A 25,405-nucleotide genomic window follows, 5' to 3' on the forward strand; every position below is an offset into this window, starting at 1 on the left:
ATGAGTTGAATGTGGCAGTAAGAGAGGAGAGCTGGTCATTAATGTTAGATGACAGTGAGCCAGAGAAAGCATTATTGGCACAACAAGGTAAACATGCCAAGTCAAATCAGTGCTGAATTTACAAACTCTACAACATATTAGTAAAACGCACAGCAGTCAAACTGCATCTACAACAGAGCCAGATTGGACTGCTTCATTTCATCTGGGGTGAGAGCACCATGCTTGAGAGGGAAGATGAACCACGAGCTCATAAAGTCTTACTCCGTGTGATTATTTTAAATTGCCTGTACTTTCTCTCCATCTGTAGCCAGTTATTCTGATCACCCTTTTTCAACACACCACACCTCCCCACCAACTGAAGCTAGACCAGACCATACCAACTCTGACAACAAGGGAGGGGGCTCGGCTGCAGTATCATGACGGCTGCATCATTTTGTTTGCATAAAACCAGCTTAATTAAAGTGTAACGAGTCAAAGACGAGTTTTGATTGATTGTTTTTTTTTTTAAATCCCTCCAGGATCTCCCGCCTTCCATCCGTGGATTACAGAGGTTTTCGGGCTGTATTCCCCTCCTCGTCGCTCCTCCACCGGTGAGCCAGTCAGCAGAGCAAGCTGAACAAAGCCATGGGAGAGAGGAGCTTCTGGGAAGAAATGTCTCTCACTGACTCTGTCGCCTGGACAACCGGGTAAGAGAGGAGGGGAGGGTGCACGGGAGAGAGAAAGGACCATAAGGAGCATAAAAGGAGAGGAAAACAACACATTAGTAACTGCTGAGATTAGCGGATTCCTTTAGAGAGTGTGTGGGGGTGGATTTTTTACATTCTCTTATGAGGGTTCCCTTAGTGTCTCTCTCTCTTGAGTTATTAACTATGACAATAAAGCAGTATTTTTTTTACCCCCACACCAGAGCATGGAGGGGATGAAACTGAAGAGCACAAGTTCAGCACATTACAAGTGGACCCAGTAGGCCTGAATGCTCCACCTGTAAATTCTCGGGTCATCAGCCTCAGGTAAGAGTCTCCTCGGTGCTGCAGTTGTTTGCTTTGAGAGGGATGCCTGTGTTTTTGCCTGATTTGATGATATAAATATTAGTTGTGCAGTTATCTTGAAAACGAACGAGAAAGTCACAAATGGTTCAACAAATCAATAAAAGCTCATCCCACTTGCCTGCAGGCAGCTTCGAATATCAGAGTAACTCTGAAGCAGACAAGTTTTGGGAAATAGCCTTTATTATGCGTTTGAGTCAAAAAGAAAAAAAATAAACTACAGTCACCGTAGTGTGGGGCTTATTTGTTCCGTTTTATTGAGGTGAGTGAGAGAAATTGCGTGGTACAGCCCCGGGATGCTTCGCACAGCGTGCACAGAGCCTTGTGCTTCCTTCGGTGCGAGCATGTATTCATCGACAATAAGAAAATGAACACCGCTGTTAGGCGCAAATGGACCTCGAGAGTTTGACTTGACTCCGGATTCACAGCGCTTGAAGGATAGAAGGCACGTCCGCTATAAACATACTGCTGAGCGCTCATGCATAAGGAATATATTCAGAGCGCTAGTGGTGAAATCAATGCCCCCTTTAAACGAGGTGGTATGCTGGCTGACTTTACACCAGGCTGAATGTGTGTGGGGCAAGAGGCAGCATGCGATATCCATGGAAGAGATAAACTGAGGAGGATGGGTTTATTTTTAGCTCCTGTCAGTAATTAAGGTAAAAAAATCTCTCAACTTTGTAGACAAGATAGAGAGAGAGAAAAGGCCGACAGATTGAAGGGAGGAAAAGGGCAAGAGAGTGAGGGATGGCGTTCAAAAGGAGGGCTGAGAGAGATGATTATAGGTGATGGGTTCAGGATCACAGCAGGCTTGGATTGCTCAGCGCTCCCACCTCACCTATCTGACACAATCCAGAGATGTAGAGGAAGGGTAAAAACGCTGACACTCAGTTTATCCGCGTTTTTTTTATTGGAGAGAAAATACATGTGAAATGTGGTCTAGTGGAGCACGACACAGACAGCCCAAATACATCACTGTTCTGCACAACCAGGTCCATCAAATGCAGCTGCTGTCCTTTGGAGCATGCAGGTGCAGTGTGACCACCTGGGCGCACTCTATTTAAAAAAAAATAAATCAATGAAAAAGCTACAGAGAAAGTTCAAAATTGAGTTTTAGGTGAGGAAAGGCAATGGTATCCAATACAGTCCCACAGCATAGGCTACATATACAAGAACTGGTTCATCTTTCAAGGGATTTATTTCATACCCCAAAATCTGCAAATAGATGTTCATTTCAGGCCTCAGTGCATTGAACACCGTAGACAAAGAAACAGACTAATTCATAAGAAGACAGTTTTAATATAGACTGAGCCATATGGGAGGCAACTTTTATTCCAATTAATACAGGAAGTGTTGAGAGTCAGGACAGAACAGACGCAAACAACGCTCAGGATTAAACAGGTTTTTATGAGAAAAACGGAGAAGTCGCTGAGGGAGTGGAGATGAAGTAGAGATGGACGCCAGGGAACGCAGGCACGGTGGACCAAGGAGCAGGTGGGGCAGAGGAGGCTGAGGCGAGGGAGCTGAAGGGAACAGAGGAATGAGGCGGAGAGGAGGCCCAGGGGAACTGACTGGAGGGATGGGAGAAGGTGTGGTGGCAGGCAGACTGGCGACGCCCGAGGGGAAAGGGCAGGTAGGTGAGCCCAGCTGACACGACGGTGGACGGAGGTGAGTGAACCTGGGGAAAGGCAGGCAGAGTTAATCACTGAGAGAACAGAGATGTTGCAGGATTCACAGAGGCTTCAGTAATGCAGCAGCAGCACCAGGTCAGGAGCAACCACGATCAAGCCAAGATTGCGTGGAGAACCGGGGTTGATATACTGGCAGAGATGGAGTTGATTGCTGGCAGGTGTGGCAGGCAGAGGAGACGGCTGATGAGGTGCAGGTGAGGATCGTCAGCTGGGCTCAGGAGCGGAGAGAGATGGAGAACACAAGCAAGGAGAGCGGAGGAGACACAGAGAGGCAGGCAAAACACGGGAAAACAGAATGCAGGAAAAAAGGAGGAACACACAGGACACTCACCGTCAGCCGGGCTGCCACCATAACAGAAAGCAGGCCAAATATGCTAAATTTTTAATCCACACCTGCAAAGGGTTTAAATCAGCTGTGCACTCCTAATCTTGAATGAACAATTCTGGGAGCTTGTAAACACATTAGTTATACCAGACTCTGCTCTGCGCGCAGCTCTGTTCACCACTTATAAATATTGTACATGAGGTGCAATGTTCTTGGAAGCGAAGAAGCATCAGACTCATCAAGAAGAGAGAAAAGGATGTGTCCCTGAAGTCGTGCATCACTTTAGTTCTTATCTTTCCTCCACTGTACCTGCATGATGTCTGTTGCCAGGTACACAGTAGGCAATAAGGTTGGCATAAAGCACAGAGCTCTGTCTTAATGCCTAACACGCACTAAGTCTGCATCATGAGTCTCTAATGAGTTCCTCAGACTGTCAGACTTTGACATCTGCACCACTAATCAGCCTGTTTTGATGTTGAAAGGGACACAAAAATGGAGCTGTGGAGATGTGCCGATAGTCCTCTCACTTAATTTTTTCCCCCATGAATATTAAACATCAGAAAAGCACAATTTCTTTGTTTGAAGGGTGACATCTGTGGTGTGTGTTTGTGACTTCAGGCATTCCCCAGGCTTCTCTGTCCTCCCGTTTCCCCCATCCACTTCTCTCGTCATATTCCTGTGCTTGTGTGCATGCCTCCTCTCATCTTCTGTTGATGAGAGCACCATCATCAAAACAAGCTGGAGAAGGAGCAAGGAGATGTAACAGGATTACAAGAATCTAATTACCAAAATCAACAGCTGTATTCTGTTACTGTAAATGCACAATTATATCTCACATTTTTGTTAAAGATCGGGCACATAATTGGTCACAGATAAACATTTAAAGGGGAAAAGGCAGCTTGTGTGGCATTACGGAAAATAACATAATACTGCTCATTTCCCATGTTGGGTGCAGTCTCCCCCCCCCCCCCTCTACCCAAGTTACAGCCTGCAAATTGGAACAAATTATTTCCCGTGTTATTATAGAAATAATAGGCACTGTAATCCAAAAGTAACTGAAAATAATTAGAGGATTTTGTTGCAATATTTGGTTCTCTGTTTTCACACTTTCCCAACACCATTAATGAATTTGTCCTCTAAAAGACCATGAAGCTGTGTGGGCAGACGCTGGTCTGCTGCTCTCCCATTAAAAGGTGCACTGGTGTCCTTGTCTGTGAGAAAGATGACATGGTCATTAATAAAAGTGTTGTGCAAATTTAAAAACAAAATGACCCAAAATAAGTCCTTCTTCACAGCATATTAGGCACACTGGAGCTCTTGGTTTTCAACTCAGCAGGCTTTCTTATCTCTTTCATAAAAGGAGAATTCCTCCATAAAAATGCATTAGCATATGTAAGACCTGCGGACATTTGAGAACATTAAAATCAGTCTCTCTCATAAAGTGAGAGTGCTATGGCTGTTAATGATGTGGCAATGAAAACATATCCATGTGCTGCTCCACTACCATCGAGCTGGAGACTGACTTTGTGGACACAGTGACCGCACACAAGGTGATTTTCTGCAGCAGGCATGAGCACATTTTCTCCTTTAGCACTACCATGAAATAAAGTTCATTCAGGTATAAGAGCACAAACAAAAACCCCATAAATCAGTAAGACTGCAGTTCATTTTAAGCCCCAGAGTTTGTCTCTCAAGAGTCTTTCTTCTCCGCTTTCTAACACCAGGCTTCTTGGTCATTTTTACAAATATTGATTAAATGGTATAATTTATAAATTCTTCTTTTTTTGATGATGGATTCTCACTTCACTTACATAGCTGAGCGCAGCTATCGTTTTACAGATAATCAAGATTCACTGTCTTACCTGGCTGACCTTAAAGAACTGTCCTAAAGAGAATAGATAAATTGCTGCTGTTAGCCGGCTCACTGCCACTTGAATAAAAACCGTCTGCAGTATCTTGTGTGTAGAGAAGTAGAAAAAAGTGGCACCTGTTGACACTATTAGTCAAAGGCTGCCTATCACAGGAGATAACCCCCTCTTATTCCACAAATCAGTCTAATATCTCACTCGCTCTTCTTGTCAGTAATTAGACAAGTGAGATGATTTAATTTGCTGCAGAGCAGACACAGCTACTTCGACTGCTGATATGTAGAAAGCCACCAGCAGACTCTTTCCGGGTGATAATGTTTTGCTCACGCTGACAGAGAGAAGAATTAAATCACAGCTTTTAGCCTGTCTCACCCTCAAGCTCTTGTGATCAGCATCTTAAAGCTCATCCATCCATTTTCTATTATAAGCCCTTGAGAAAATAAGGTCTCCTCTCCTTAGTTTTCTCCATGTGAGATGCCAATGGAAGCCCTTCGTTGACAACTGCTTGAGGACAGACTTAATTCACACATCCTTGCTTGCTATGTGCAACTTTGGAAGTTACCCTGTCCTTCATTTTGTCTGACGCTAATGTCAGAAAGGGGTGTTGCTTGAAGTGAGCGATGATTTAGTGGTGTTATGTGTCCCTGACAGGTGCCAGCATGGATGTGGAGGATGAGCCACTGCTGTTCCAGACCAGCTGGGGAGGGGAGGAAGAAGAGGATGAGGGGGAGGAGGAGGAGGGGCAGGAGGAAGAAGATGGAGTAGCACAGGCAGCAGGACAGAGCTGTTTCTCTGGGGAGGTGTGTGGGCTGTGGAGGGCTTTGGGGTGGGTGTACACACAGCCCTGGGCCAGTGGAGTGGTTTTAGGGGTACTTGTCCTGCTACCATGTGCCCTGTTTGCCTTCATGCTCCTCTACTGCCCTCCTCTGGACATAGACCTCTCCTACAGTGCCTTTGAGGTCCACAGTCACTTCTCTGCCGAGCGCTTCGACGCCCTTGCCATAGCTGTAAAGACTCAGCTGGGTTCCTGGGACAGGCGTAGGCGAGACTTAGATAACAGCGAGTCTGAGGCCCTGCGGGAGCTTCTGCTGGAGAAGCTGGGCAGACAGGGAGTTTTCAACAGGACAGATAATGAGGGCATGAGGTCCTCCACTCGTCAAAACAACCCTTTACATGCAGGAGATGATCAGAGGAGGGGAGCGGCAGCGGGGAGAGATAAAATGACTGTGCCTGATTTGGGTCAGAAGGAAATGGGGAAGCACAAGAACTTAGATCACATAGCAGAGGAGTACGAGAAGAGATCATGGGATGGAAACTCCACTTTGTCGCTCATTAGGAGGCGCAGGTTTGCTCCCAATTACTACTTGCAGAGCCAGGCTCTGTGGAGGATCGAGCTGGTGTATGTGGCTCAAGGGGAGGGCGATCGCAACATCTTCACCCCAGAACGCCTGCAGACGATTCACCACGTGGAGCGGCTTCTCATGCAGCACCCGCAGTTTCACCAGTTCTGCTGGAAGCCTCTAGAGATGCTGAGGGATCTGCCACTGGGACCGTCCTACTGCTCACCACCCAGCTCCCTCCTGTCTTACCTCTACCCCAGTGAGAGAGGAGGGAAGATATACTATGATGGCATGGGCCCAGATCTTGCTGATATTCAAGGTGAGTCCACAATGAAGAAAGGGGAACAAAGAACAGCTTTCAAGCATAAAGGAATACCTGTAAAAGTCCTCCTAACAGTGACTGTATTCCCAGGTTCTCTCAAGCTGGCCATCACCCACCCACAGTTCTACTGGTACGTGGATGAGAGTCTGTCCCCTGAGCACCTCTCCTCCTCTCTCTTACGCAGTGAGATCCACTTCGGAGCTCCTCTTCCTTCCTACTACTCCCTGCAGGACCGGTCTGACGAGCAAAGATCTCGCTTCAAAAACTTTGTGGTTCAGTATGCAGGCATCCTGGCCAAGCAATCTACCAGGTCAGGAGAAAATTACTGCAGTATCGACCATTTATTACAGCACATTGTCATTCCATTCAGGGGTTGTTTTGCTGCATTATTTACGTGTACTACACTTTGTTGCAGTTGAAATGTGATTTTGTATCTGCTTCCCTCGTCCCCAGCCAGGTGAAGGTGCTGTATGGGGGAACAGAGCTGTTTGATGATGAGGTGAGACACACTTTCCACAATGACATGATGCTGGCGGTCATCAGCGGAGCCTGCATTACTGTGCTCGTCTATGTCCTTACCTCCTTTTCTGGTACAGTACAACCTGTTCCTTATTTTACTTGCATTGGTGTGTATACATGTGTTTGAACTGTCAAAGTCGGTTATTTGGTAGCATATGCACAATTACAAGCTCCTTGCTGTTTTCTTGCCTCTCTGCAGTGTTTCTAACTTTCTTCGGACTCACTAGCATCGGACTGAGCTGCTTGATGGCTCTTTTCTTATACCATGTTGTCTTTGGTGTGAGGTACCTGGGCATTCTCAATGGAGTTGCAGCCTTTGTCATTATTGGCATTGGTAAGGGAAAAGCAATCCATCAACTTCTTCATAAATGGAACAGTTTGACATTTTGGGAAATACACGTATCGGTTTTCTTTCTGAGAGTTAGATGAGTAGATCAATACCACTTTCATGTCTGTATGTTAAAGATGATGCATAGAGCCAGCAACTGGTTACCTAAGCTTACTGTAGTATAATGAGTGCAAGCAGGAGAAAACAGCTAGCATCGCTCTGTGTAACGGTGACAAAATTCACCTACCAGCGACTCTAAAGCAGCAGCACACAAACCCCTGCAAAACAACAACCACCAGCAGCCAGTTAGTTAAACTAATATACTTTACATAAACATATCGGGTACTGTACAGAGGTGACTGTCATTAATCTTCTTCTAATGTGTTTTTCCCAAAATTTTAAACTATTCCTTTAAAGGTCGAAAAAAACAAAAAACTTTTTACAGTGCATTTACTATAATATGTGATAAGGCATCTCTTTTGTTCTCTCACTGTTGTTTAGGCGTGGATGATGTCTTTGTGTTCATCAGCACCTTCAGACAGGCTTCTCATCTGCACCAGCCGCAGCAACGGATGATCTACACAATTAAAACAGCTGGCCGAGCTACTTTCCTCACCTCCTTCACCACCGCAGCTGCCTATGCTGCTAACACCTTCTCCCAGGTAATCATAAGAAGAGGAATGCAGCCGTTAAAAGGAACTGTACAGGATGTATAAATGAGTCCCCTGCTATGGATGAATAGGAGTGCCTCTCTCAGCAGACAGCCATTTTCATGCGATAAGCACAAATTGAATGTTTCAAGGTCCTTTACACTGTGCTTCGTTTAACTGACACTTAGATCCCAGCCGTGCATGACTTCGGCCTATTCATGGCCCTCATTGTCAGCTGCTGCTGGCTTTGGGTATCCGTCCTGATGCCTGCCGCCCTTTGTGTCTGGACTGAGTGTGTGGAGCCTCAGGAACGTGCCTGGTTGAATTGGTGAGGCGTCATTTCCTAACGTTTTGTGTGTGATGTTGTTTGTGCATGCTGCGTGACACCACGGACGAGATGTAATCCCTTCAGCTGTCTCTCTCCCTAAACTTCCTCCTCCTTCTGAAGCTCGAAGCTATTTTCCGGCCTGTCAGCAAGCCACAGCCCTTTGTCAGATGAGGATGACGATGTGGCCCTTCTGTCAGTGGAGATGGAGCCAGGTGAGATTATTATCTCCCCAGCATTGAATGAATGATGGGGGGGGGGTAATGGGAAAGGGATTGAATCCAGGCTGTAAAACTCTGCTGTGCAGGCACCACTAAGCCCCTGTCTCTGTCTGGGCCAGGCTCCTGTGACACAGACGGCGATGCAGCCATTCTTTCCCTGTCAGTGGAGACACCTCTGTCCCCTCCAGGGCAGCAGCATGAGGGTGTGGTGAGCACAAATCTCCAGTGGGCCCTGAAGCACTTAGTGGCAGAGCCAGCTGTGGAGCGACGAAAAGCTGTTCTAGGTGAGATTTGATATAAACTAGAAACTCACAAGCATTTTGACACGGCAAAGCTCAATTTATATTCAAGAACTTCAACTTAACAAGATCAGGGAGAAACGTCTATGTATCTGTCAAGCTCTTGATCAATGATTTAGACATGAGAGTGACTTGCAGCTCAAATGAGAACTGTGGAGAAATGTAGTAATCTCTGTCCGGCCTGAGGGGATTTAATCTGTCAGAGGAAGAGCAATCGCTTATCATCATCGTATTCATCGTCCCTCTTTTCAGGAGTAACTGTAATTGATCCTTGTTCCTCATCTGTCCCTCAGCTGCTCTATCTACTCCATCAGACCCTCCTCTCTGCCATTGTTTATCATTGTCTCTCTGTCGGCCCAGGTGTCTTCCTCCTGGTTCTGCTCTTATCTGCTGGGTGCTGCTGTCTCCTGAGGCCGGCCACTCACGCCCCCCTTCTTTTCCGCCGGGACACAAACCTCCAGGCTCTGTTGGCTCTGAGGAGCAACCTCAGTGGTCAAGGCATCTCCTGCCCTATGTGCTCAGGTGAGACTGTGGCAGTGGTGGAAACACTCACCTGTTAACCTCAGAGATGCAAAATAAATATCTGAAATGTGTCCTGCAGGTGTGTTCATGGAAAAGCCCCACCCTTTGTACAACCACTCTTCCTCGTCATCATTTAAGTTTTCTACACATCAGCAGACCCCGAGCACAATGACCTCCACTGCTCCTCAGAGCTCGGTAAAACCAAATTCAAGCACCAACCAAACAGGTAAAACATTCCGCACGTAACAATCCTCTTCCTCCTTAATGTAAACCTGGTTTCAAAACTTTTTTGAAATATTGCACTTTGTACTTTTTTAGGCTCTTTACTTACAGTGTACATATCAAAGTTGGACCTCAGAACATCTACAACCCTTTACCGCTTCTCCCTTAACACCAGCACTCCTTCCCCGTGGAAACTGTGCAGCACAGAGCATGAAGATGTTTCATCATTTCAGGTTAGAGAGCAAAAAAACTCAACTTGATAATTTATTTCATATAATCAGTTGTAACTTTATGTCCCCCAACAGTGATATGTGCCAGTTAAGCAGCTTATAACTAATCTTGTTTTATCTGAATAGGCTTATAATCAGCCCAGCAGCAATTACACCACCAGACTGACAGTGTGTGTTTCCCGTGTGTACCACCCGTACCCCAGCTGGATGATCACATCCGCTTCATGTGACCCCCGTCATGGCTGGACGGCAGAGTTTTCCTTTTATGCAGCATCGTCTCCGCAGCAGCACAGCAGGTAAAAGGACAAATGAGGAAATCGGAGTTATAAAAATTAAGATGAACTTGTTTTAGTGGAAAATCTCCTATTTCCACTTTGCTTTCTCCTCTTAGGAGACTGTACTTTTCCCAGTGCCGTCTGAGACCTCATCCCAGCCGAGTGTGTGTCAACCCGCCTGGCTGCGGCGTCAGTTCTGGGCCTGATGGACCCACACAGGGAAGCTTTTATATTCCTCTCCCCAGTGGTGAGCGAGCTAGTGTCAGAAAGCATCATTAACATGAAGACGGTTTGTTAGCCCATCAGGAAAACTGTTTTCGCACTGCATGTGTCACATTGCTGAAATGTCTTTTTTATGTCATTTATTTTCGTAGACAGAGAATATGCAGTGATATGAAGTGTTATGACACTTTTTTCAGACTCTCAATCTCTGAACACACTAGGGGATTTTTCTACAGTACTCCAGTTGTTCACATACTTTCGCAGTATATGAATAAATGCTATTTAGAGATTTTTCCCTGATTCTATTTTCAAAGATCTGTCATCTTCTGCCAAAGCAAAACCATCCAAAACGTTTGGCTTCAACCCATGCAGCGGTGGTGCATGTGGCCAACCAGCGGTGCGTCCTCTGGTCGACACCGGGGCGATGGTCTTTGTTGTGTTTGGCATCTTGGGAGTCAACCGAACCGAACACAGGGACAACCATGTTATTGGAGATATGGTGAGGCTCGCACCTGTGTCAATATGACTGAATAATTAACAGAAATAAATCAGATCCAGATATTAAAATAACATTCACATGTGGTTAATGTGGTGTTTGATTCTCTCCAAAGGGCAGCATTATTTTGGATCCAGACTTTGATATTTTCCAAGAAATGGGGCATCTTTGCAAAATCTGTAAAGCTATTAGTGCAAACAGACAACTTGTGAAGCCAGGAGGAGCGCAGTGTTTGCCTTCAGGTAACACTCAAATTCAATTCAGAGTGAAATCTTTTATTTTAGCATAAAATATCACAAAACAATGACATAAACCTCACGGAGCTGAAAGGGGTTTTTAATTACTTAATTAGTTATTGATAAACAAAAAAATGTCTGATCAATTTTATTGTTAAAGTAATTTTTTAAACAGAAGTTCCAGCTTCTCAAATGTGAATATTTGCTTCTTTTATAGCAACTTAATTATTTTTGGGTGTTGGATTGCTGGTTGGATAAAACAGGACATCTGATGTTAACTTTAGGTTTGGGAAAATGTGATTTCTCTTGATCAGCAAATCAGCAGATTAATCGATAATGAAAATAATCAGTAGTTGCAGCCATAAAACCTTATTTATATAGCACAAAACTGTGATGTGCTTTAACAATGAGGTAAAAAAAAAAACACGCAGCAAAAAGGTAAAATATGAAATTAAATTCTGATCAAATAATCATATATATATATGTATATATAGAGGATGAAAGTGAGTTAAAGAAAAGTCCTTTCTTTTGTTCTCTTCAGGTAATAAACTGTCCTCTATTCTGCCTCTGCTCCATCCTGAGTGTCACTCTCTACCTGAACCAAACCTGCTCCCGGGGCAGCTCTCCCATGGAGCGGTGGGAATGCATGGAGGCAAGGTCCGCTGGCTGTCCATGGCCTTTGAGTCTGTAAGTGCCTTCCTCTTTCAGATTTTCATCTTCCTGCATCACAGAGCAGCACTTTTCCGCTTCACTTTCAGTTCGTGCCGTGCCTAATGCTCTACCTCTCTTCTCCCAAGACCACATACAAGGGGAAATCCTCCTTTCAGACCTATTCCGACTTCCTTCAGTGGGAGAACTTCATCCGGGAGCAGCTCGCCTCCCTCCCGCAGTCCTCCGCTCTGCAACGGGGTTTCCAGACCTGCGAGCACTGGAAGCAAATCTTCATGGAAATCATAGGCAAGTGAGGTGGCAATGCATGTTGAAGAGATCTGTTTTTTTCTTCTGCAAACTGAAGAGGGAGAGGGAGAGCAGCAGCATGTAAATATCTGATAATCTACCGCTCTCTGGTCTGTTTGTAGGTGTGGAGAGTGCCCTCTGGAGTCTGCTGCTGTCCCTGGCCATCTGTGTGGCAGCTGTGTCTGTGTTTACTGCACATCCTTTGCTGCTGCTGCCAGTACTCATAACCATTCTAGGTAAGAGATGAAGTTGCATATTCATGTTTGGAAGTGACTTTTAATGAATTTCTAAAATTGAATAATCAGGCCCGGTTCAGGATCATGTGTGTGATTACTGGTTTTTGGCCTTCAACAGGAGTGATCTGTCTGGTGGTGGCAGTTATGTATTGGCTGAGCTGGGAGATGGGAGCAGTGGAGGCGATTTCTCTGTCTATACTGGTGGGATCTTCAGTGGATTACTGTCTGCACCTGGTGGAGGGATACCTGCTGGCCGGGGAGACATTGCCCTCAACGCCTGGTCATAATTCGGTATGGCAGTGTAAATTTGTTTCACAGCAGCAATTATGAAAAACTTCCACAGCATGTTTTCTGTTTACACACATGCTGAAACAAACTAATGACTTAGATTTGGGATTTAATAAGGCGAGAAGCGGCCTGAAGGCTCATAAATCAAGAGGAGCAGCTCCTAGTAAACTGTGTTTTGTTTGCAGGAGCCTTCGGCAGAGAGGCAGAGGCGGACTCTGCAGGCAGTGAACCATGTTGGCGTTGCCATAGTGTCCAGCGCCATCACCACAGTGATCTCCACAGTCCCTCTCTTCTTCTGTGTGATTGTGCCTTTCGCCAAGTTTGGCCAGATAGTGGCCATTAACACCGCCGTCTCCATTTTGTTCACCCTGACCGTGACTGTGGCCATGCTGGCGTGCATGGCCCCCGCTCGCTTCAGCAGACCCCCCGGCGCTGTGTTGAAGGCCAGCCTGGCCGTGATGGCGGCGACAGCCTTGGGAGCAGCTCTGTGCTGGGTGGGAGGACAACTGGGAGCGTTGGCCTGGCAAACAATCAGCACGTAACCTCAACCGTTTGCCAACTCACACTGATGTCAGGCAGAGGAGTTCCTCTGTATGCAAAAATAAAATCTGTAAGCACTATTTTCCTCCCTCTTTAGGAGGAATATCAGATCAGTAAACGATCTTGTACTTTACAGCACAAAGATGTCAGAATTTATTCCATAAGTAGAAGCTGTTTGTCATCACAAAATACATCATTTCACTTGAATTGATCAGTGGATTGTAAGTATTACCCATTAGGGACCTCTTTAAATATAGTGTAAATGATTATGTGACTTGAACATTTGGGTTGACATGATGATTCAGCTGAGTTTTTTTTTTTTCTCGATCCGATATCACCTTCAGCCCTAGAGGTGGAGATGATGAGAACCACTGGCTGAGTCCCAGTTTTCATCAGAGTGTAACTTATTGAGTTGTGAAGAGCCACTGACTGTTCTGTGACCTGCTGTTGTGAACACTGTCAGGGCGTTGCGCTCTGACGTGTGTGAAGATTAATGTTACTGATTCACATGATTCATGGCCATCTTGTGAAACATCACTTTTGTGTTTTCTTAGCTGTGCACTGAATGTGTTTTCAGCCACATTTGTAACAAAAGGTTATGATGTCATAATGTGGCTGGATTAAAAGTTGTATTAGTCAAATGTATACTGTGCACAGTTTTGTTAAATGTGATGTAAATGTTTCAGTATGCTGCACTCACACATTCTGAAGTAAATCTCTGATGCTGCCAGCACACACTTGTTCTGAAGGGTTGTGCATACCAACACTCAAGACATCATTTCTCTTTTTTGATCCTTTCACATGTTTCTATCTTAGATCTCAAACTGCATTACGGTCTCTATTGTTGTCATCAGCACCAATTGAAAGAGACCTCTTGTCGGGTCCTCGGGTGTAACCTCCACACGCCCTCCATCACACTTGTAGGCACTCACTGTAACCAACTCTGCTCCCTCCTCTGCTCTCACACAATTTAGAGCACCACTCATACACCCATCTACGCCGGCTTCGGTCTGCCCTGTAGTGCAGGTGGGGCCATTTGTCAAACCACATAACACATTAATGGTCAGGGACTGGGACTGACTCAATTGCGGCAAGAGCAGTAAATTTTTGTTTTGTGTATGTGGTACTTGTGAATGTCAAATAAAACAGCTGCAGAAAGCCTTGGGTCTTTTCTTCTGTGAAAGCTCAGCATGGTTTTCTTCTGCATTGTTATGTAACAAAGCAGCAGGGCAGGATGAAGACCTGTCACTGTTTCTGGGAGAGCTACAGTCGACATCGTCACATCTCTGGCTGGCTAACGTTAATTATTCATATGAAATGGTTCAGATTTTACACTGAATTGCAGGGCATCAATGTTTCATGTCTGCCATTAAACAAAAGGAAGTTGTTCTACATACAGCGGTGTATGAAGGAAACCGATATATGAAGATAAAAACAAATACTTTGAGTACAAGCAGAAAAACCTTGGCAGACTGTTCTGTAGGGTCCTTATTTGATGAAGCAGCAGGACCAAATTTAATATGCTATAGTAGAAAAAGAAAATAGGTGTGTTATCAATTGACAGTGGAGGAACTTCTATAGAGTTTGAATGCCAGTGTAACATTTGTTTAAAAGTGAAGAGGAGACAATTTTTTAGTATGCTTCTTATGTGGAGATCACATTTCCTTCAAATAACAAGTATGTGCATAAAGAAATAATTTAACAAGGGTAAGATGTTATGTTTCAACAGTCCGCACTTACTGGAGCAAAGATACTGCATTTCTTTCAATGTAGTTTCTACGTTAATGTTTTTATTTGTGTTGGTTCCTCTATGCCTAAATGAGTGCGAGTTCACTGTATTTACTATTGACTAAAAAGACACAGGACACATTTCAATCTGATACAGACACGTGTAGTAAAGTTACACAGTCAGATTACAAGAATCCAAAATATGCTGAATATGCTAAATGATACCAATCAAAAAAGTGGGATGAGTATGTGAAATTCAGATTTCATCGAAAGCAAACATGTTTATGTAAAAAGGTACCTGCATCTTTCGTGAATGTGAAATATGTCTTGATCCTATTAAAGTGTTTGTCTGAAATGTCTCAGCCAGACTGCAGTCTCGTTACATCTGCATGTATTTTGCAGGACATAATTTTGGGATAAGTAGTTTGAGGGCCAATTTCAGTTGTGCCAGTTGTCTGTGAAACAACTCTGCTCTGCTCCTTGTGTTTTTATAAAAAAAAGCACAACAGAATAGTAATGGAAAAATTACTGAGGGAGTGTGAGGTTACATGTAGGGGAATGGATATTTAGCACGGTGGAAAAGGAAATGCTTTCCTACTAGAGTCTGAAATGACAAGCTCCATCTATAAATAGTGACTCAAAGATTAGATGAATCAAGGACATTTATATATGGCTTTGTTGTTAGCTAGATGTGAAATATTCATCTGAAACATATTTCTAGTGTGCAATTTAAGTCCTCACTTCTGTTTTACTCTCATGTCCTGGATTGCACTCAACTGGCAACTCAGTCAGCACAATGCAGGCTTGACTGAAATGGCACAAAACACGTTTACAGTTAGAGTCAATATTGTGAACAAAGGTCACACATCAAACATGCGTGTCCGACTGCTTCAGCGTCATACAAAGTTATTTTCATAGTGCTGAGTGAGAAATAAATGGAGAAAAGGAATGAGTGAGCAACATAGTGTATTCAACATAAACCAATGGCTACACATTAGAAGGCAATTGTAGGGCTAATTTCAACAGTACCTTTTCACCATTACATCATCTATGTACTTACTATAACAATAAATACCCGGGCTCATTTGGTTCTTGAGAAATACTTCATTGTACCAAGAAAAGGCATTTTCTCTGGAGAGAAATTATTTTACATCAGAACTGTAAATCAACACTGAAACATTGGTCATCTCTTTATTACCCCGTGTCACAGGGCACACACAATGTTCAAGTATGCCTGAGGAACTAAATGAAGCAATAAAAAAAAAAAAAAAAAAAAAAAAAAATGAATAAGAGATAAAATGCATTTAAAAATAAGTGAACTGGCATTGCATTTCACAAAAACTCATAAGCTCATGATTTTGGAACAATTCACTGTAAAGTGCTAATTAGTTCGAGCTGACAAAAGCACATGTTCCCTTTGAAAGATCATACACATTACTTTATACATGGAGGTACAGTAATAGCCAGTCATCAGGCAAGCAATTACCAACCAGAAGACATGGACCACAATTCATTTATTAGTCCTTTAATAAGATAACTGCTTCCTTAATTTCCTTGTTAATGGTAACAATGAGAATCTTGCCACTGGTTGCCAGGACAATTCCAATTACAAATGCTGGTGTCACTGTACAGTTTTCTTTTGTTCCTTGTAATTACATGCAATTGACTGACATACAGTATCAAAATCTCAAGTCAAGTCCTCCCAATCCTCTTACAGATAGGAATCCTTGAACCAAAAGGGAGGAGAGTGTAAAGAGAGGCGAGCAATTATTGAGTGTAGGACACCTTCCCATACTCCTCTTTCTCTCCTCCCCCTGGATGAGGCAGGTTGGCCTGACAAAAGCAAGGATCTGTCCAGCTGATGACTGCCTTCCCACAGGTCCTGAGAATCCACTGTGTTCCTTTGAGCCTCTCATCAAGAGGCATGTTAAAAAATAAAAACAGAAATAAGAAAAAATATCTGGAGGGGACTGGGTCAATAAATTTTCCCCTACTGTCCACCTAAAGCGGACGTTCATCCTCCCACCCCAATCCTAATCATAGAAAGGTAAAAACAAGGTGTACTGCAGAATGGCTTTACTCCTCACAGTCTGTGGGGGGAGCTAGAGCCCCTGGGAGCTGAGGTGCGGTTGGTGGTCTTGCGGCTGTTCTGTCGTGTCTGATTCATCTTGTTGGCCGAAGGTTTCCGAGCGTCAGGCTTGCGCCTCCCCTGGGGGCCCCTCTGTTTGCCCCTTTGCCCCGCACGGCCCCTTCCGGCCCCCGCTTGTCACTTGCGTGAGTGCAGTGTGTCCTGGAACTTGGTGCTGGTGTAGCGGACGTGAAATCCTTTTTTGTTGATTGTATCGTCAGAGCGGAACTTGATCACAATGGAGTCACCCGCCGAGTAGATCTCCTCTGGAGGCTGGCAGGAGGAACAAAACAGATTCATTTGTGCTGTTGCTTTCTGGTTCTTTGACTGCACTTCAATTAAAACTAAAGACTTCTCACATGCTGAAACTGAAGTCAAATCAGTGACCATGACGAATGGCTTCTGACTGCTAGTTCTTTAACAGCCAGGGGCCACATAAGGGTCCGGGACCAGGACTGGCCCTTTTAGGCTTTATTCTGAATAAGGGTTTGGCTGCTATTGAAGTGAGGATAAAATAGAATCTGATGATTAGTTCCAGGTGCACAACTCCACACAAGCCATTTCTTCCCAGAACAAAACCATACACCACACTTTTTATTTCTACTGTCTTGAGTATAATGTCAGCCAAACTGTTTCCAATGGAAAAAAAGGGGAATTTATCTGCATTATGTAAGCACAGAAAATATGCAACACTTGGCCTGGCATTTTGTCACAATAGTACTATTGCATGAATATTAATTTGGAAAGTCAAACTGAAAAATAATTAGTTGGTTGAGGTGCTCAGGCAGCTGCAGTGGCTATGACAAAGACAAGCGCTGCGATGTCAGAGCAGTCCATGCTTGTGCAACCAACTGTAAAACACCAGACTGTTGATTAAAGCTGCCATTCATAACATGAATAATATATCTACAATAGCCCATAGGACTTGGTTTATTGGGTAAGGAATTTAAAACACAAGAAGAAAGTAGACTACAAATTTTATTGTAGACCTAGCAATGTGTAGTCTAGTATTTAACTGAGAAAAGCCCTTGGGCTAAATGTAAGCCTCCTCACACTATAATGAGTTTTCACCCTACTTTAGAGTGAATTGTGTCAGTTTATTTTGACCTGTTTTATAAAAGGAAACTTGATTGAGGAGCTGTTCCTTGGGGTGCTGCGGGTGTTATGTCCCCTCCAGCGAATGATTCGTAGGAACAGGCGTGAGTAGAAGGCCAGAGCTCATTATTGAAGTGTGTAAATGAGATCAAGCTGTTCTCTGACCTAAGGAAAGTTGTGTTTCTATTCCCTGCTGGCCTCATTGTTCCAGACTCCGTCTGCAGCCTCAGGATTGGCTGATAAATTTGCAGTTACAACTCAACGCCAGAGACTCTGATAGGCTATCAGCACCCAGGGAGAGTGACTGTTTGTGTCGACCCATAACCGCCTCCAAGCAGCAACACTCCCAAACCCAGAGGAACACGCCAACTTTAACAAAGTGATTAAAGTCGGACTGGAATCAAAAGCCCCAGGGAAGTTCACAAAGTCACTCTTTTATAAACCGCTGGCAAAGGTTACTCAACAACAGTGCTAATTCCAAAACTATTGCCTGAATACTCCTGCTGTTATACTGTAAGACTAAAAAGTGCCAGTTATCTTTGTCAAAAAAAATATGAGACATTCAGACAGTAGGGGTTGTTGGAAAAATGTTCTTACCCCTGAGCCACAGTAACGTCCCAGCCTTGGAGACTTTGTGTCGGCTCCATCGAAGAGCTCCATGTAGTCATAGCCGCAGTCCGCCTCCTCCTCAATCTCAAAGGTCTGGAAGATGAGCTCCACGCCGTAGCCTTTCTCCGCAGAGATCACCCACTGACAGTCAGATGCCCCGGGGTAGTTATTGTCCCCAAACTGAGCATGGGAGAACAGGTCCTTGGTTTTGACTTCAGCCTTTAGGCGACCTCCACACTCTGAACAGAAAAGTTGAGTTGGACATTTTTGTAGGCAGTGTTGATAAGCTATAAGTGCAGCTGCTGTGGTTATTGGTCTCTGGCTCACTTGTGGTTTTACAGTCATCCAGATACAAAGAATTCTTAAAACACGCTCTGTTGTTACATATGAGTCATAATCATTCTCAGACAGGGTGGTGAATTTTGTGCAAAACTAACTCATGTGCATTGCATCAAAAATCTTTGTGAAGTCTAAAATGACGAATTGAATTAACTTGATCCCCCCAAAACATGAATGTTTAAATATTTTACTGCAATTGCGTCCTTTCTTCAGCAGGAAGAGAAAACGAATACTGCATACATTCTTACCTGCAGTGTGGGAAGCCTCAAAGCCTTTCTTCTGCACAGAGTTATCAGAGAAGAAGCGAATGAACAGCTTGTTTCCACCAGACGTGATGGGAGGGGGCTTCTTTGTGCCACAGAAGCGACCCAGGCTTGGAGCTTTTCCATCTCGCCCGTCGTAAATCTCAATGTGGTCATAAGCACACTCCAGGTGGGCCTCCATGTCGATCTCATTGAAGGTCTGCAAAAAAACAAGAGTTGTGATGAGTAGTGTTATAAATAGAAATTATGAGATCAAACTTTACGCCTCCTTTTATCAATCAAATGACATTATCTTGACAGTGATGTGTGTTATTTCTAGAAAAATAAAACAATTTAGGAAACAGGAAATGTTTGACTACATTATGTCGTGCATTGTTATTTGAAAATTGAGAAATGCATGACATGCTTTGATATTATAAATTTGTTACTGAAAATAATCCAGTGTATGTCAGTGACACAGCAGTCAAAGATGCAGATAACAGAAGGGGGAGCCACACATCATCGTTAGGAATGGTACAACAGCTTCTGACATAAGCACAGTAAACACAGATGTCCTCGGTGGATTTAGCAATTCAATTACACAATAAGGCACACAAATAAATACATGATTGAAGAGTGAAATTATACAGCGAGCAGGGAGGAAGAGACACATACGATTTTGATGCGGTGGCCTGGAGTGGTGGTGAGTGCCCAGGTGCATGCCTTTTTGCTGGGGTATTTATCCGGCCAATTGGGGCTGGTGATGGTACCGCTCACACTATTCACAGTGTGATCACAGCCAGCTGTAAAAAGACATCAGACAGACCTCTGCATCATGCATCACATCAATATGGAACTGGCATGCATTTACATTACTGCACTCAAATGGTTTTGGACACAAGTAAGCATGCGCTCATTGACCCCAGCGGCTACTCTGATCGCAACCACGTCAAAGAGACAAGAATCTGAGGCGAAATACCTTCTTTGCAGTCGTGTTTGTTCTCGTGCAGCACAAAGCCACTCCTGCACTGACAGCTGTAGCTCCCGAAGGTGTTGACACACTCATGTTGACAGCCACCGTTCTCCTTAGAGCACTCATCTTTGTCTGAGGAAGCACAAAGAACACAACCTTGACGACTGTTGGCTTTAATGACTGACAGGACTGACTGAATGAGAAGACATGTGATGCTATGCACAGCACTGCAAGAGGACTCACCTGAGAAGAATTGCGCTTTAAAGCCCTTTTTGGACACTGTATTGTCTGATTTGAACTCAATGCGCATGTTGTTGTACTGGGAGGTAATAGCTTCTGGTTTCTCTGCCCCACAGAACTTTCCATGTAGCCTTGAATCAGCTGAAAGCCCACTGCGCACTCCACGTAGTCATACTTGCAAACCTGAGCAGGGAAACAGAGCATGTGAGAGGCTGGACATTTTATTTGGTTTTAATTATGAGACACAGGGAGGAGAGGACGGCTCTATTTGCTATGAAAGTGGACAGATGTAATACAATGATAAAGCAAAAACAGAACAAACCCACCCCGTGCAGATTCAAAATAACCCCAGTGCTCACGTCATTGCCCTCAGTCTCAAAGACATCAAAGAGCAGAGTGATGCGGTACTGTGTGGGGGCAACCAGCTGCCAGATGCAGTTCTTGTTTGGGGGGTACTCTCTGGGCCAACCCGGACTGGTGATTGACCCATTCAGCTTGGTGATGAAGCCTCCACAGGCAGCTGGACAGGAAACACAACACGGGAAGAGACAAGGACAAATACTTAGCTTACAGATGGAGAAGTGTATTCAGAAAAATAAATATTACAATATGCAACAGTGTATGTTCCAAATGTTATGTTGCAAATCATACAGCCAAAATGAAAGCCCCCTGAAATCTCTTTCCTGTGTCCTGAATAAACCCGATTACTGCCTGAGCTGGCCGTGAGCTTTGTAGCAGTTATGCAATCCACATGTTACAACAACTGGTGTCCCCCATTCCCTCACCTCGCGATTATTTAGCCAAATTGTGCAGTGTTGATCCTTATCAACTGCGATAGATGTAAAGTTATCACATGTGAGCATTGGTGAATGTACCAATCCAAGTCACTACCGTTTGTTTATGTGAGTTCTTCATTTCATGGATAACACAAAATTGTATTCAACCTCTCTTTTCAAATATTGAATTTGCTTGTCTAATTTTTACAGATCTATATTTTCTACAAAAGCTAAAAAAACAAAACACAACAACACTCCATAAACCGAATATTGGAACACATGGCAAGCTGTAGGGATAGCGGACTTTCTCTAGGGGTTGACAGTGGTAAACTAGATATTGTACTGCTTGTATTCTAGTAGTTAGGCCTTAAACAACAACAACATATAATCTGATAAAAATAATGCTTGCATTGTTGTGACTCAAATCTTTAAAAGATAGTGCCCCAGCCAGCACAAGACTCAGTGTTTGCATCTTCTCTGGCTTTTAGGAATGACTGTACTTTTTGTTTTTGGGTGGCTAACTGTGTAAAGTCCTTTTAGCATGTAAATTACATGGTGAGCAGGGCTGGTGACTTTTCTCCCTGTACTTACCCTCACAGCTGCGCTTGTCAGCAGCCAGCTCATAGCCTGGGTCACAGGCACACTTGTAGCTGCCTAGTGTGTTGACACAGCGTTGCTCACAGCGACCGTTGTCTGGTTTGGAGCACTCATCCATCTCTGAAAACACAAAGATATGTTAGGACCCTTTTAGCTGGCCCCCTGGCTTACAAGAGAAACCCTCTCGAACACCACCAGAGCAAATCGGGTCGCACAGAACCCGGTGGTGCAAGGGCAACAAAAATCTGAAAATAATTATATGACAGACTGAGAGAACACGTCAGATAAGAGTTTACAACCCTTAGCCTCTGACCTTTGAAGAAGTTGGCAGCAAAGCCGGCCTTGTTGACAGAGCCATCTGAAACAAATTTCATCCACAGCTGGTTGGAGCTGGTTTTGATGTCATCTGGCTTGTCGTAGCCACAGAATCGGCCTAGCAGGGGACTGTTTTCAGAGTTTCCGTCACGAACCTCCAGGTAGTCATAGGCACAACTGTCATGTCGTTCAATCTGGCGAAAGGTTAGAGGGTTTGATGTTAGAGTTGGAAATATCATTAAAGTCATAACATTTACAAAAAGAAAACACTATTTTAATAAATAACAAAGGGCTGATGTCCTTACCTCAAAAGACTGGAAGGTAAGGCCTACGTGATAGCCCTGAGCTACAGTAATCTTCCACACGCACACTTTGTTGGGCCTGTAGTCATCAGGGTAGTTGGGGGACTGGATCTGGCCGTTGTCTTTCTTCACCTCCCCACCACAGATGGCTGCATGTGACAGTAAAAACAATACTGAGCTCCCTCCATAGCAATATCATCAGCACATGCTTCTGAAAAAAAAGAAAATGTGTGCTCGCTGTTCTGATTTACGCAATGTGGATTAGCTGAAATGCCTCCACCACCAGCTCCCACACACACTCACACACACATCATCCCTTTGCACAGTCTGGAAACAATGGAGCTGAATCTGAAGGCCAGCCAAAATCTGATTAATGCAGCGTAAAGTGCCTGACACATCAGCAGTAGGTGAGCCAAACACTGGGGATGTTACTCCAGCTTCTAGGCACATTGTTGGATGTGTGACTGGCCATGCGTTCAGTCAGCTGAGCTGGAATGGGGTCCAGCGAGGTCGGGTGAATGGGTGCTTACCCTCATAAACGGCAGAGAAACCTTTTCCCACCCAGTTACTGCTGCTGCGGAACTCAATCCACAGTCGGCTGTCAGTGGAGATGATTGGCTCAGGCAGCTTATCACCACAGAAACGACCTGGGTCACAGGTGAAGACACACCAAGATCTGATCACCACAACACCTGTGAGCGTTTTGAAATTCCTCTACACAACTATTTACTTCAAAAGAATCTAAAAGTACTGTGACAGGATAAGAGAGGAAATCAGAGAAAGTTTCCAAAAACATGCAAAAAAACCCACAACAACAACTACACTTACAATCTTTATTATAGCGTTTAATGTTTTAGACATGACTGGCTGAAACTAATGGAAGTGTCACTTTGTACCTCTGTCACCCATCAAAACTCTGCCTTTACCCTTAAGTTCTGTAAATCATGTACATTTTGATATATTTAAATCCATGTTCAGCTGTCACTATTGTCAATCCTTGTATCAATAGCACAAAAACAAATCAGACTCATCAAGGTTTTCTTTTATGATAGTGAACTGAATATCTTTTGATTTTTTTCCCGGTGAATTAAATCATGAAAATGTAATGAATTGTTGTAGCACCAGTACAGTATTCTCCCTCTAAAACTGACCTTTGAGAGGTGCCTTCCTCCAGTATCCATCTCGGATTTCCACATGGTCGTACCAACACAAGTGACTCCTGTACAGATCCATGGAGGTGAAGTTCAGAATGATCTTAAAAAACAAACAAAAAAAAAAAAAAACACAACACAAGAAAGCGCGATTACCAACACTGTTCATGCCAAATGCCACACACTGCTTATGCTCAGACAAATAAGTAGTAACAGACACCACATCAGTACAAACAGTCAGTGAGGCTCGTTTTAAAAAGGCATCTTGGAGATGATCTGGCACTTTCCACATGCCCATACCTTTTCCCCTGGTGTGACTGATATTCTCCAGATGCAGTGCATGTAGGCTGAGTATCCATTGGGGAAGCCGGGAGAGGAGAAGTTACCGTTGCTGTCCTGCAGACTGTCCCCACATCCTGTGCACAGAATCAAACACACACAGACCCATACATAACGCCTGAGCCATGAGCATGATGCATTGCCAATTAGCATATGCCTGAAAACACCAAATCCACTTATTCAAGCTATACAGACATCGGCTCTGAAGTAAATCCCCTGAAACCCCGCTGCAGAGACAGATGCTGGAATGATAGCAGCGAATGTGAAGTAAAGGGCAGCTCTTTTATGTTCAAAGGAACATCTGCTGATAATATTCACCCACAACCCCGCGCCTCACCCCTCCCCTCCCCCACCACCTCCAGATGATGATCACACAAAGGAATTGAGAGTGTGAGACACTTTCTCTGAGCATCCTCTGAAAATAAACCTGGCCCACTAAAAATAACCCAGCCCCCTGGAGGATGTGATGCATTATGTACGTGGTGCCAGTGAAAAACCAACCTTAGTTTGACTGGCAAAAATACGTGTGCCAGTGTGTGAGGACTGATTACAAACCCAATACACAGCCTCATGGAATGAGTGAGGGAGGCTCCTGCCAAGTGGGGGAACCATGTGTTTAATTAAGAGAGGAAATGATAGAGTGGATTGTATCTTCGGTTGTCCATCAGGAGAACAGTGTATGCATTCATTACTACCTCTGTGTTATCTTTACCGTGGGCTGCATTTAGCAGGAGTAAAGAAAACATCTCCGTCGACTGTTTGCGTTCATAGCTTCCCTCGAGGTTTGTGTGTAAGCAATAAAATGTGGAGCCCTGAGCTACGAGTTGTGTGTAATAATGCTTGGCAGAGGATTTGCCAGTACTAAGCCATTAACAAACTCTCGGGCACACAACGTGGATGACGAACGCTCCCAGGAATTCGGCATGAATGGGAGATCCGCGGCTCTTTAAGGATTTGTTTTTTTTCCAAAAAACATGTGGAGACTCACTACCTCATCCCCCACAATGTGAGTCAGATCATCCATACCATTTCTTTGTCACGAGACGATAGAGACAGAAACACACATACAGATTGATTTGATGTTAAAACTTCCAGTTCTACACTAAAACCACACTGGCTGGTCCAACGCTGGTGACCATCACTATGTTTATTCATTAAGCTTTAATATGAGGCCCACTGCTCAGCTATCTTGGCCTGACCTACAATTAACCATCTGACATCAAATCTATTCAACAGAAGCCTGTGCTCAATGTACATCTGTTAAGGCTATAAATTCTGTTTACTTCAACAACATTAAATCCTCTCTCCTCTCTGGAAGCACAAACAAAAGGGAGTGGTTTATGAAAGCGGCAAGCTTATGTAACTCTTCTTAGTGTATAGTCTCACAGTTTACATTTTGCATGTTATGATGTG

At 44.1% G+C, this 25,405-nt stretch overlaps 2 protein-coding genes across 4 annotated transcripts in view; one reads left to right on the plus strand and one right to left on the minus strand.

The window, feature by feature from the left end:
- The first annotated feature begins 494 nt into the window (after positions 1-494).
- On the plus strand, positions 495-14,316 carry disp3 (dispatched RND transporter family member 3). 3 transcript variants are annotated; one of them, XM_038702422.1, is made up of 22 exons: positions 495-686; positions 908-1,010; positions 5,582-6,589; positions 6,683-6,902; positions 7,046-7,182; positions 7,311-7,445; positions 7,941-8,101; positions 8,278-8,417; positions 8,538-8,629; positions 8,722-8,919; positions 9,295-9,456; positions 9,536-9,682; positions 9,775-9,911; positions 10,035-10,204; positions 10,300-10,430; positions 10,720-10,904; positions 11,017-11,143; positions 11,679-11,824; positions 11,935-12,094; positions 12,217-12,330; positions 12,449-12,621; positions 12,804-14,316. In XM_038702422.1, the coding sequence occupies exons 3-22, from the start codon at positions 5,590-5,592 to the stop codon at positions 13,158-13,160; spliced, it is 4,092 nt and encodes a 1,363-aa protein (XP_038558350.1). In that variant the 5' UTR covers positions 495-686; positions 908-1,010; positions 5,582-5,589; the 3' UTR covers positions 13,161-14,316. The 3 variants fall into 3 exon arrangements, with proteins under 3 accessions (XP_038558350.1, XP_038558351.1, XP_038558352.1); XM_038702423.1 differs by lacking the exon at positions 495-686 and having other exon boundaries at positions 732-1,010; positions 10,741-10,904; XM_038702424.1 differs by lacking the exon at positions 495-686 and having other exon boundaries at positions 733-1,010; positions 8,755-8,919.
- A 1,519-nt stretch (positions 14,317-15,835) lies between these two features.
- The window catches only part of bmp1a (bone morphogenetic protein 1a), a 30,598-nt gene continuing 21,028 nt past the window's right edge, over positions 15,836-25,405 (minus strand). Inside the window, 14 exon segments of the mRNA XM_038702425.1 lie at positions 15,836-17,287; positions 18,707-18,957; positions 19,306-19,519; positions 19,975-20,102; positions 20,279-20,404; positions 20,516-20,671; positions 20,674-20,695; positions 20,872-21,032; positions 21,880-22,005; positions 22,199-22,394; positions 22,506-22,651; positions 23,033-23,149; positions 23,654-23,756; positions 23,954-24,069. Coding sequence (XP_038558353.1) covers positions 17,153-17,287; positions 18,707-18,957; positions 19,306-19,519; positions 19,975-20,102; positions 20,279-20,404; positions 20,516-20,671; positions 20,674-20,695; positions 20,872-21,032; positions 21,880-22,005; positions 22,199-22,394; positions 22,506-22,651; positions 23,033-23,149; positions 23,654-23,756; positions 23,954-24,069 — 1,997 coding nt within the window. The 3' untranslated portion in view covers positions 15,836-17,152.

Source organism: Micropterus salmoides, unplaced genomic scaffold (genome assembly GCF_014851395.1).
Source record: "Micropterus salmoides isolate LMB-PRFRI ecotype aquatic unplaced genomic scaffold, ASM1485139v1 Ms_hic_scaffold_7, whole genome shotgun sequence".
NCBI classification, from domain to species: domain Eukaryota; kingdom Metazoa; phylum Chordata; class Actinopteri; order Centrarchiformes; family Centrarchidae; genus Micropterus; species Micropterus salmoides.